Here is a 12640-nt window from a genome sequence, read left to right as displayed (position 1 = left end):
GCCCCCGTATGGCATGGTGCACAAACTTGCGGATAAGCTGTTGTAGCGGCTTCGAGTAATCACAATAGAAGTAACAACCTAAATGTCAGTTTGCACAAGAACATAACCTTAGGAAACATTAAACTACTATGATTCAATCCATTTCATAAACGCGAATTAACTAATCAATTCGACTAACAAAAATATGCCATGGACATGGAAGAAAAAAGAGAGAAAGGAAAAGAACAAGAAGATTTGAAAGGGCAGGAACAGACTCAATAGCCAGAAACTGCTCAATCAAAGCCCTGATGCGATCAAGACCACCCTGCCTGGCTCGATGTATATTTACGTGTATGAATGCCTGGTGTTCTTATTTTGCCTGAATTTATGCATCAAGTGTCAGAGCAATAGGATGGTGAGGTATTTTTAAAACATTTTTAATATTTATTAGGAATACTTTTAAATTTCATTTTAAAAAAGGAAAAAAATACTGATTTTTTTAAATATCTCTAATTTTTTCCATTTTTTTTTCCAATTGATTTTTCTTTTTTCAAACTTTCAATTATTTACATGCTACACTTATCACCTCTTGTATGTCAATTGATATTAAATACTCTAGATTAGGTAATGTTCTCGGGATTTGAATCTAGGAAGTTAAGAAAATAAATATATCTCCTTAATCATCGTACGTCTCTTTGAAAATTAAACTATTAGCCTGGGAAACGAAAGGAATTAATTAAATTGTATCATATATTTTGTGCACATTTTGGAATTTCGGCCTAAACTTTTGGCTATTGGCATCGGAACGATGCTAGTTATCCCAATTCATGAAACTCGTTTCGGGGAGCACATGGTGAACTGCTAGCTATGCTTGTTGGGGTCGTTTTGAACCTAAATTTCAATCGTTCAGGTCTCCGTTTCTCTATATTCGTGTTTTTTTTATTTGCCATTTCGGTAATTTTTGGAGGCTTAGTTTTGTGATGATTTTTATCTTAATTTCTGCTTTATTTTTCTGACTAACTTATTTTAGATTGTATTTTTATTTTATTGAATAATAAAAATTTATTACTTTTGATAATCTTACGTACCCTACCTATTTAGGCCCGAGTTATGGACTCAATCAGCAATTGAGTAATAACTCAAACTCTCTTTCCCTTTGCACGAGACTATCTACGAACATCTAGGGTTTTATTCAAGTTCTTTTCGTTTTCAATTTCCTTCGTTAATTCCTTTTCAATTTCAATGTTTTTCTTTATCATTTTGTGTTTTGGTTTCGAATTTGATTCTTTAAGAAATGCCATGTATTTCATTCAAAGAATGAATCCTTACTGCTACTTACTAAAATCTCAGATAGCTTCCTATCGTTAGTAAAAAGGTGTCAATTGAGCAGCAAATAACGTTAGAGTACATCATGTAGAAAACCTATTTGTCAAATCATACACAGGTATCCTATTCTACAATTTTCCCAGGGTCATTGATTTCTTCCCTGGGGGCTTGAATTTGCTTCTAATTATGCATCTGTGTTCTGAAAAAAGTAGTGAAATAGATTTACGATCTGCAGAGATGTGATCCACCATTAAAAATACCACAGCTCCACTGTATTCAGATGATCATCGGGAAGCCAATTTGATCCCTTGGGGCGAGCACTAAATCTGGGCATTACGGTGACCAAAATGTAGCTCAAGTAGCTCCCAACCGAAATTAAAGAATAATATCACGCCATTGAAATGCTTCTTATGCTTTCTGGTGCTTGATCATAGTAAAACTCCAGCTTGCCAATGGACATAAAGGCATCAGCAATTCCCGTCAGACAGAAAAGTGATGACAGCTGTAAAAAATGTTAAATCAATTCAAAATTTTAGATAATTTATATTATTTTATAATATATATTTTTAATAAAAATTTTTTGAATTTAAATTTTTTATAGATCTACGTAATTTTATATTTTTTATTAAATAAATAAGAATTATAATATTTGAATTTATAACTGATGAATTATCAAAACTTTAATACCATATTAAAAAATTAATTTAATTTAAAAATTTAAATTATTAAATAAAATTTTAAAAATAATTTATATTATACTATAAAATGAATAATACTTATATCACAAACCTGATTCCGTCCACTTTAGGAAATTGATGCCATGTTGGAGCCCTGAGAATTTACGGGCAACAAGAACTAAAATTCGATAGTATAATGCGATCGTGGTGAACCTGGACGTGGTGGCGAGGACTCGCATCAGACTTGAAGGAATCTGAAAAGACTTTGCGAGATGCTTGTCCATGAACTGGGCTTGTTGGAGGGAAAATGAGCTTTGCAAGTTCTGTGCTGTGGCAGGAAAATTCCTGCTGGCCATAACGGTCCCACTCCGAAGACAGATTTAAGGTCTTTGATTGTGTGCACTGTATTTAGTTTCCATAGTTTAGATGCTTGGCGTGGTTGGTGGTTGTCATCTTCAGTCACGATTGCAGCCTTATCAAGAAATCTGGGAATTGGTACATATTATCGTCAAGTACGAACTTGTTAAGAGGATAAAAAAATTTATCTGCACAGCATTAAGGCTGTTAGTTGTTGATTGCAACTTGATACTTACATGTCATAATCAATGCTTCTTTTTGTTTTGTCTTCTATTTTCCAAACAGAAGAAGCAGGATGAAGGTGGAACCACGCGTGTAAATCTTATATTGAGCCATTCGCATTATTTATATGAATATTCGAATTAGCTTGCGTTTCAATTAATCTCTACTAGTATTAAAATTAACAATAAAATAAGTTTTTAATAATTATTAATATTAGCAACTATACAATTCAAACACGAGAAACTGATATGATAGGAGAATAAAGTTTTAGTTTCTGGACGATTTACTTGATGGTTCAATTTAGGTGATGTATTGATGTTACTCATCTGCATACGTTTTGAAGTCATTCACCACCATTATTTAAAAGAGATGATGGGAATGTGTTGTGCCCAACAAGGTGATCTAAATCTATCGATTTTCACTGTAAGGAGAAGGCATCGAAAAGGTTAGGTAAGTGCATATATGCCATGACTCAATCCATTCTAATTTGGTTCGATCATGAGTTGTAGTTTGTGATATCTTATCGCAACTAAAACAAATATCACTGGACTATAAGCAAGAAAAGGACAAATAATACAAAACCATAGCTTGCTCTTCCTAAATGCAGCCAGCCACACATACTTGTAACCATCTAGTAAATGGACTCCCAGCTGGACCCAGGTTCCGGTAAAGTGGGTATCCACCAGCAAACGCATTGACGGAAACATTGCTATGGTTGGAATTCCAAGCCCCCAAGCCCATCCAATGCCGTACCGGACATAGAAAATCAGCGTCACAGCCATTGGCGTAGATGTTCCCACCGAGAAATAGTACCGGTGGAAGTATTTCTATTTCTTTGCCGATTGCTTATGATCTGATTCATCGGATTGGCCTGCCCCAAATGTGACGAAACATGGTCGGATCCGTCCTGCTACTAGGAGGAGCAAAATTGTCATTACTGGAACGGACCTTAACCCAGCAGAGGTGACAGGTCGCCTGTTCTCCAATCAAACCATCAGATCAGGGCTTAACCGACGAGTCCTTTATATGACATAAAGTATTAGTATTACATGTATAAAATGGATAGGCAGATGACGATGATTTTTTGAGGTGGGAGTTGCTTGATTTTTGAGTTTGGGTGTTGAGGATGAGTTTTATGGCGTTGGGTATAAGTAGAAAGGTGGGGTTTGTAGATCCATGACCTTGCTCGATGGTGAAATGGTGTTGGATGGAGAGCGCATACGATGCATCATTCTTGTTTTGCTAGATCTACATTCAAGTGGAGTTACTGGACGAGGTTGGCTACAAAGAATAATGAAGGGTGGTGTATGGTTGTTTGGAGACGCCATAAATTTCATTGAAGGATGACTTTAAGATTTGAACTTAAAAAAATTAAGATTAGGAGAAGAAACATGCCCCCTGAGATACTAATATATGGAATTCAAGGAATACTAAATTAATGTAAAAGCCAACGAGAATCCCTTTTCCTTTCTCTGAAAAGATCATACAAAAAGGGCCTTGGTAATTCTTCTATACTATCTGACATGCTTCTTATTCTAAGGAACACCGATTCTTGACCGGCTAAATTGTGTAACCTAATTATTACAAATAACGAGGAAATGCAACTAAACCTTGTTTGCGAGCTCTACTCCACTTTCTTTAGAGTCACTGATTTCTTTGTTGTGGACTTGAATTGGCTTAAAAGTGTACATCTTTGCACAAAATAGGTAGTACATAAGATTAGCGACCTGCAATAACGTGATCAACCAGTAAAAGTACTCCAATTTTCCTTTGTTCAGATTATCATCTGGAAGCCAATTTGATCCATCAGAACCAGCACTAAACTTATGCACTAAGGTGACCAAAAGTGTGCTTGTATAATTCCCAACTGAAATCGCAGTCCAAAATAGTGCCATAGCAGTGCTTCTCATACTTTCTGGTGCTTGATCATAGAAGAACTCTAAATGCCCAATTGACATAAAAGCTTCAGCTATTCCGTGAAGACAATATTGTGGCACAAGCCAAAAGACCGGGATAGGAATAGGCTGGTGAGAATTGATAAGACCATGAGCTGAAGCAACATGTTTTCGCTTGATTTCAACGAAGCCAGCAACTAGAGTGGCAAATATTGATATGACAAAACCAATTCCCATCCGATGCAGAAAGCTTATACCACGTTCAAGCCCTGTGAATTTACGTGCAACAGGAACCAAAATGCGATCATAACAGGCTATCGTGGTGAGCATGGAGGTCATGGTGAAGACAGACATTGAACCTGCTGGAATTTGAAAGGATTTTGTGAGATGCCTGTCCATGGACTTGGCTTGTTGTAGGGAAAATGTGTTTTGCTGGGCATAGGCTGTGATCAGGAGAATTCCTGCTGCCCATATTGGTCCCATTCTGATGATAGATTTGAGTTCTTCAACTCTGTGAACTGTATTTAGTCTCCAAAGGTTGGGTGCTTGGCCTCGTTTGAAATTATCTTCCTCAACCACAACTGCAGCCTTATCAAGAAATCTGCGATTGGGTACATATTATTAGCAAGTCTGAACTTGAGAGGAGAAAAAATATATTCTCCCTGCTTTTCAATAAAAAATAACATTAACTTAGATTGTTAATTATTTATAGCAAATGTACAGTATTGATGAAAATCTTTGCGGTTGAATACTAGAGCATTTACTATAGCATAATGTTACTGTAAAATCAAAGGAGAGTCGTCACTTGGAAGCAAGTTAAATGTGAAAATTCATCTGATCTTTCATTTTAGAAACAAAGCAGCTTCTTCGTTTTTTTTTAAAACTTTTATTTCCGAACAGAAGAAGCTGGAACCGCAGATAAAGCCTGCATTGAGCAAAACGCAGTTTTGTTCCAAAACTTCTCATGAACTTGTTGGGCCATAGGTGAGGCTGTGATGACACTGATAAGACACTGGAGAACGTACCAGCATTTGTTGTTTAGCTGGAGTTGAAAGTGATTACTGTAGAGTCCATGTGGTCATACATAAGAAGATTTAAATTTGTGGTCCTACCATATTATTTCACACAAAGACAGATGACCAAGTCATCTGTATGCTTTTCGCAGTCAATCACCACCATAATCTCAGAGAGGTGACGGTGTCAGTGGTGTGCTCATATTTTGCTCTTTCCCCTCACATTGTAAATGAAAAGTAAATGTTAAGACACTTACTTCATATGCATAGTGTGTAGAAGCTTTCCACCAATAGAAATGGGTGCATCAAGCTCATCGTTCTGGTATAATAACTCAGGATCCGAAACCATGGCCAGCTTCCTCTTCCTAAATGCAGCCACAGACACTTGTAACAATCTGGTAAATGGACTCCCGGCTGGATTCAGGTTCCGGTAAAGTGGGTATCCTCCAATAAAAGCAATAATTGAGAAAAACATTGCTACGGTTGGAATTCCAAGACCCCAACCCCAACCAATGTTGTCCTGAATGTAGACAAGCACTGTCACAGCCACAAGGATAGATACTCCCATGACAAAATAGTACCAATTGAAGTATCTCCATGTCTTTGTTGTCTGCTTAGGGTCCGACTCGTCGAATTGGTCTGCTCCGAATGCGACGACACACGGTCGGATCCCGCCCGATCCCAAGGCTCCTAGCAGGAGAGATGCATATAGGATTGCTAGTTGCCCTGTATCAGCTTCCTGACACACTTGCTCTCCTAATTTACATGGCGGTGGCCTTAGATGAGGAAGAATTGCTGATAGTGTTAAGCTTGTCATGCCCTGAGGAAGAAGAAAAAAAGGAGGAGGAGAAGAAGCTAGTCAATTTTTAGTAAGTAAGAATTTCAAAAGGTCTACACCTTTTTGAGCTTTATTTGACATAAACCTGGACCAGAATCTTGAATTCAACGGATACAACAAACTTTGAAGTATGAATTAATGCTGCTGCCAGCATATTTTGCATCTAAATTAATTGCTAGAGGATAGGATGCTCATCCATAATTAGCACTTTTTAAAGGATCAATAAAGGGGATTCGTGTAGTTTAGGTACTGTTCAAATTTATTAGGTTGTCATGACTTCCTTTCACATGATAACCAAACACATAAGCAATTCATGATATATACGAATGAAATTAAGAGGAGTGGCGTTTACTATTTGGTATATTATGGAAGCAACTGTTATAGTCCAGAACCGGCCAGCATAAGCGTCAGCCATGAAGGCACCGAGCAACGGTGTTAAGCTTGAAGTTCCTCCGAAGTTGGTGAGGGTGTTAGCTGCTTTGGTCAATGGCATATGGAGCTGTGTTGTCAAGTAGCTAATCATATTGGTATGGAACCCCACCACCGCCAACTTCTCACAAGCCTCATTTGCTGAACCAGAAGAAAATAAAACCAAACTATAATCTTGCTATCCTGTACACAAAGGAGAAAAGAAATCAGCCTTACCAAATATAAAGGGCATTGTAACCAATCCACCATTCTGCCTTTTCCTGCGGCAACCTTTGCTCTCCATCCTTTCCATCTTTCTCAGTGTGTTTGATGCTTCAAGTGGCACCCCGGAGCCCTATTTATAGGCTATCACAACTCACAAGTTTTTTCACAGTAACCAATCCCTGGCATTTTACTTCTCTACGATCGATCCACTGCTAAACCTGTGATAGGCATCAAATGATGACATCACTGACTTTGATAGAAGTTAATTTAATTAACGTGGAAGGCTTCTTAGCAGTGAAAAATAAAAATAAAAATAATCAATAAAGTGATATGTGGCAGGTATGACAATGAAATCTGGTAATATCATTAGTTTTTCATGGTTTGTCGCGTTATTGATTCGGTACCAAAAATAAATAAATATCGCAGTGCTTATTCATATGGGATCCTGCTTTAAGACCGCTGGATGAGATAACAGGAGGAGTGTAAAGAGTAATGTAATATAATTACAGCATAAATGCGTCATAAACTGGTAGGGTTGTAAGGTGTCTAGCACCACCGCTAAACCAGAAAAAGACAGGGTGCTGTTCTAAAAGTAGGATTCTATTCAAGGGCTTAAGGTAACAAAATAAATAAATAAATAATTGAGAGAGGATTTTTTTTATATATATAATTCATAGTATTTGGGTCAATTTATATGTATTATAATTAATTTATAGATTTATTAAATATTCTATAAATCTAATAAACAAATAAAAAGATGATATACATGTATATAAAAAGTCCAGCCCGAATGCCGGAACAAGAAAATAAGTCCCTCACCGCCACGACCTCAAGTGCAATTGAGAGCGGATTTTTGTAAATTCTCCTCGTGTATGCAGTGTAAATTCTGTGCATGATATAATGAAAATAAGATTTAGCTCTTCTCAGTGAGTTCTGCACTAAAATCAGGTTAAAGATGAAGAAGCATGCGAGTCATGTCAAATTTAATAGTAGATCCATCAAGTGTAGATAACGGTTGAGGTTGATTGCGTTAAATCTCAATAGGTGGGGAGGATCACGACTACTGATAAGCGTGGGTTCAGCTTCGGCATGATAGTTTCGGGCAAATTTGTCCCGACTCCTTTTTCTTTTTTTGTTTAATGAATTTAAGACTATACATAATAATTATTCAATTATTGTTTTTTAAAGTTTGAATATTAATTTAAAATAAGCGACCATTTTATAATCAACCGAGAAAAGTTGCGTTAAGGCCTATATTACTGTTTTCCAAAAAAGTGAGTGATAACCATGTGTTTCTCTTTATTAAAAGTGGTAGAAATTATATTTTTAAATTATTTTAATATAATAGTTTCAAAAATAATTTTTTTAAAATAAAAAAATATTATTTTAATATATTTATAAATAAAAATAAAATCTCAAACCACAATCATTATTACAATTTCAAATAATCACTTCTACAAATAACAAATTAGGCTAAGTATTAAAGGTACAAATGAGGCTGAGTGAAAAGGTATTCACCATTCCTATCCAAAATCACGCGTCAGAATTATGAAAAACTTGCTACGCTGAGCTTTTAGCGAAGCAATAATTGATGAAAATGAGAGAACATACCCTTGTCCTTTTAACGAAGCGGTCCTAAAATGCTCAAAAATCCAATACAGTCCCTTTTTAATTAGCTTAATGAAAACTCATCCTTTTTCTTCTATTTCTCTACAAATTAATCCAGACTAGAGGGATTTCCCCCTTGGCATGCAACTAGCTAGCTACGTACATTATATGAAATCATCTAGATTATTTTTTCAGAAAAAGGTAAATCATCACACGTCCATTGATCTAATCCATGAGTGCTTTCGTCTTTTTTTTTTTTTTAACTCCCCCCAAAGTCTTCATAACCGGCCTGGATATTTTTAAGGTATGCAAGTTGCAGGAAGAATTTAATTTCTTAATTACACAATAGATAATTGGTTGATGCCACGTACAGGCACTGCGATATTAAGAGCTTTATTAGCATCCCCGAGTGAACAGCTTTGCTAGCTGGCCTTGGAAACTCTGAGAACGTTACTGCATCTCTCAATTGCCTTCTTTTTTCTTTTTTTTTTAATTTCCTGTGGGAAAAGAGACACCTTCTTCTTCTTTTTTTTAATTTCCTGTGGGAAAAGAGATAGAGCCCCGCAAAAGAGAACAAGACAATACGTATCCGTGGTTAGCAGCTATATACCGTCCCAACCACATGATATCTCCTTTAAAACAAATTGTGCATGACAAGACAGGATGTGTATAAGCATATTATCCAAAATCATACGAGTGATGCACATACCTCTACACTAATCTTTGATATATATACTTCCCTATTTTATGAACAGGAAAAAAACTTTGAACCGAAAAATTGGATTAATACTTAATGCATAAATATATAAACAATTTTAACTTATGTTTGTGTTACTAATAGAATTCCTTACTTTTTTATATGCTTGACTTAGAAAATTTAGTCAATCAAAAATATTCTACAGTTAAAGAAAAATAATATTAAAATAGCATAAAATCGACTTGAATTTCAAAGTGATGAAAACTATGAGATTATCCACGTCGAAAAGCATGGATCCCACCATTAAACAATTCTTCTATTTTAAACACTTATTTTTCGTGTACATCAATTAATAAATCGTTAATTTTAAATAGTTTAATTGGTGACTAAGCCGGAAAAAAAAACTCAAGCCATTTTGGCCATGGCTTAGGCCCGAATATACAACTCATTTCCGGTAGGCCTTTGCCAACCAATCGTTATCCAACTTTGACACACAAAACAATATAATGATACCATCTCCAAGAAGTTAGCGTGACGTTATCTAATTGTTCTTTTTGGAAGTTATCTCATTATTGGTTTACATAATAATTAGAGAAATATTCTTTCCAGCACCAGTCATGCCTGTGCAAGCAAATCTTATGTTTTTGTTGGTCTACACGACCTATCATTATTTTCGTTGGCTGGAAAACGTTTCTAACAGTCAAGCCAACTTCTCATCATGGTTTTTATGAAAGATCGCAGGTCTACTACTCTATTCCTTTGTCAAGTGAGCTGCCCTGCTCTCTTGTAATGGAAGTTACGTAGCCTTGGTAATTAGGGTATTTACCATCCACACATCATTGATTACAAAATACACAGAATCAATTCTCTAGCTACCATTTTACTCATCTAGTTATCAGAAGGTCTTCTAATTGCATATGAAACTGAAGTCCAGGTGTAGCTTGATAATAAGACATACTTGTATTTTGGATAATATCTTTCAAAATAAGTTCTTTCACATGAAGTATACATAGAGCCTAAATGATCTTAATCTTAAAGTAAACCCCCTTTCAAATAGTTTGATCCCATGCTATCCTTTCACCTTTTAATTATCTACTAATTAATTAGGCCAACGTAGAGTTTTCCTTCTTTAATAGTGGAACGTGTATGTGTTCAATTAACCACTAGATTTAATATTATTATTTAATATGGATATTCAAACTAGCATTAATCCCACAAATCATAAAATTAATAATTATATAAATTTTATTTGATCTTGAGAAGACTCAAACACACAATAATTATTAAAAAAATCAAAACTTGCCTATTATCCTTAAAATTCCATTAAACTTCTTTAGCCATAGTGGTTGGGTTGATATGTGAAAAATAAAAAGGCACGCAAGTTGCATACTAATCAAAATCATCCCACGTACACATACCACGCGAAGTTTAAATAAAAATCTGTAATTATTTTAAAGTATTTGCAAGTTGTAGTGTTCAAACCTAGCTAGTGGCAATTCCACGATATAAATTCGGTAGGGTTTTTCTTCTTCTGAATTGACCTCATTAGTAATTAGGTGGATAATTCTTCGAACACGTTTTGGGAACTATTTTTATATATTAGACATGGTTCTGGCATATTTTTCAATCAGCTAACAAGATTTGATACTTGATTTCGACTTCTTAAGCAAAGTATCAAGTGGATATTATTATCTGATGCCGATGACCAACCGTTTTATAGCCCTGGGTTGATATGCTTCCACAGGCTAATTGGTTCAGACGAAATGTAGACACACACACACACGCACATACATATTCATTTAAATGTCTGAGGTATCTTAGAATTTATGTATAAAATTCGCTACTAATCCTTTTTTAAGATGGTATATATTAATATAATGTTTTCAATCCGCAATCTTTTTGTAGAGCTATCCTTTGCAAAAAGTTCCATGTCAATTACGTAACTCACCCGCAAGAAAATATATATGTTGATCATCGATCTCACCTGGTTTTTTTTAAATGATCATATACCGATACTAAATATCATCCAAAAGATGACCGGTAAGAGATAGACTTTGGTAGGTCCATGAAACTGTTGGGAAAATTCGGAACAATCGGACATCAATTTACCCGAATCAATTTAGCAGAATACAATTACAATTCACAAGTCCTCATTCTTTCCCTCTTTGTGCAGTAAAATACAATCAAACAATGATGAAAAATAATGCAAATAATCACAAAATCAACACCAAGATTTTTAACGTGGAAAACCTGATGTGGGAAAACCCACGGGACCGTACTCCCCCAAAAACCTTCCACTATCAATAAATAATGGGTTTACAATCATTCTTCCTCAGATTCAACTAAGGGATACAACATATATATTATCAAGAACAACTTATTCTAGGATTACAACAAGATTAAAGGAGAATTATTTGAGAAAAACTCACAAAACTGATAGTCCTGTTTTCTGTCAAAACGGTCAGCTTCCACACCACCAATCTTCGATCCGACCGTCCAGAATGAAGATCAACATGTCTAGAAGCTACTGTCAAAATCTCAACCCGATCCAACGGTGAACGAGCTGGAAATTGAAGAAAGAGAACAGGCTACTTTGCTGCCTCTTCTTCTCCTTTTCTCTCTTACAGTGCAATACAAAGTTCTCTTGAACTAGGCCAAGTTCATGCAAGAACTTCTTCATCCATAACAACTCTTTGCCCCCTTCAGTAAGAGCAATATATTCGGCCTCTGTAGTGGATAATGCAACACATTTTTGCAACCTTGATTGCCATGAGACTGCTCCCCCTGCAAATTTCATCAAGTATCCTGATGTGGACTTTCTAGAATCAACATCACCAGCCATATCTGCATCTGTGTATCCATCCAACACAGGTTTATCATTACCAAAACATAAACTGAAACTAGAAGTACCTTTGAGATACCTGAGTATCCATTTCACTGCTGACCAGTGTTCTTTACCAGGATTGGAGAGGAACCGACTAACCACACCAACTGCATGAGCTATATTCGGCCTTGTGCAAACCATGACATACATTAAGCTACTAACTGCGGATGCATAAGAAACCTTTTCCATTTCATCTTTTTCTACATCACTTGAATGACACTGCTTAGAACTTAGTTTAAAGTGGCTTGCAAGTGGAGAACAAACAGGTTTGGAGTTGCTCATGTTGAATCTCTCAAGTACCTTCTGAACATATCTCTCTTGAGATAGCCAAAGTTTCCCCTTCTTCCTGTCACGTGTGATCTTCATGCCAAGAATCTGTTTTGCCGGTCCTAAGTCTTTCATTGTAAAAGACTTGCTCAACTCTTCTTTTAACATCTGAATTTTCTTAGCATCATGACCAACAATCAACATATCATCCACATACAATAGGAGAATAATAAAGTTTCCATCT

General features: G+C 35.8%; 1 protein-coding gene across 1 annotated transcript; it reads right to left on the bottom strand.

Moving 5' to 3' along the window:
- Positions 1-3960: 3960 nt before the first annotated feature.
- Positions 3961-7104, bottom strand: LOC105113505 (Major facilitator superfamily protein). Its single transcript, XM_011009707.1, has 4 exons — positions 6953-7104; positions 6660-6877; positions 5727-6289; positions 3961-5057 (listed from the first exon to the last, which is right to left on the bottom strand). The coding sequence occupies exons 1-4, from the start codon at positions 7026-7028 to the stop codon at positions 4166-4168; spliced, it is 1749 nt and encodes a 582-aa protein (XP_011008009.1). The 5' UTR covers positions 7029-7104; the 3' UTR covers positions 3961-4165.
- Between the last annotated feature and the right edge of the window lie 5536 nt (positions 7105-12640).

This window comes from Populus euphratica, unplaced genomic scaffold, assembly GCF_000495115.2.
Source record: "Populus euphratica unplaced genomic scaffold, PopEup_1.0 scaffold5.1, whole genome shotgun sequence".
In the NCBI taxonomy this organism is placed as follows: domain Eukaryota; kingdom Viridiplantae; phylum Streptophyta; class Magnoliopsida; order Malpighiales; family Salicaceae; genus Populus; species Populus euphratica.
The sequence above is the reverse complement of the archived record's forward strand: the minus strand, read 5'-3'. Positions and strand labels throughout refer to the sequence as shown.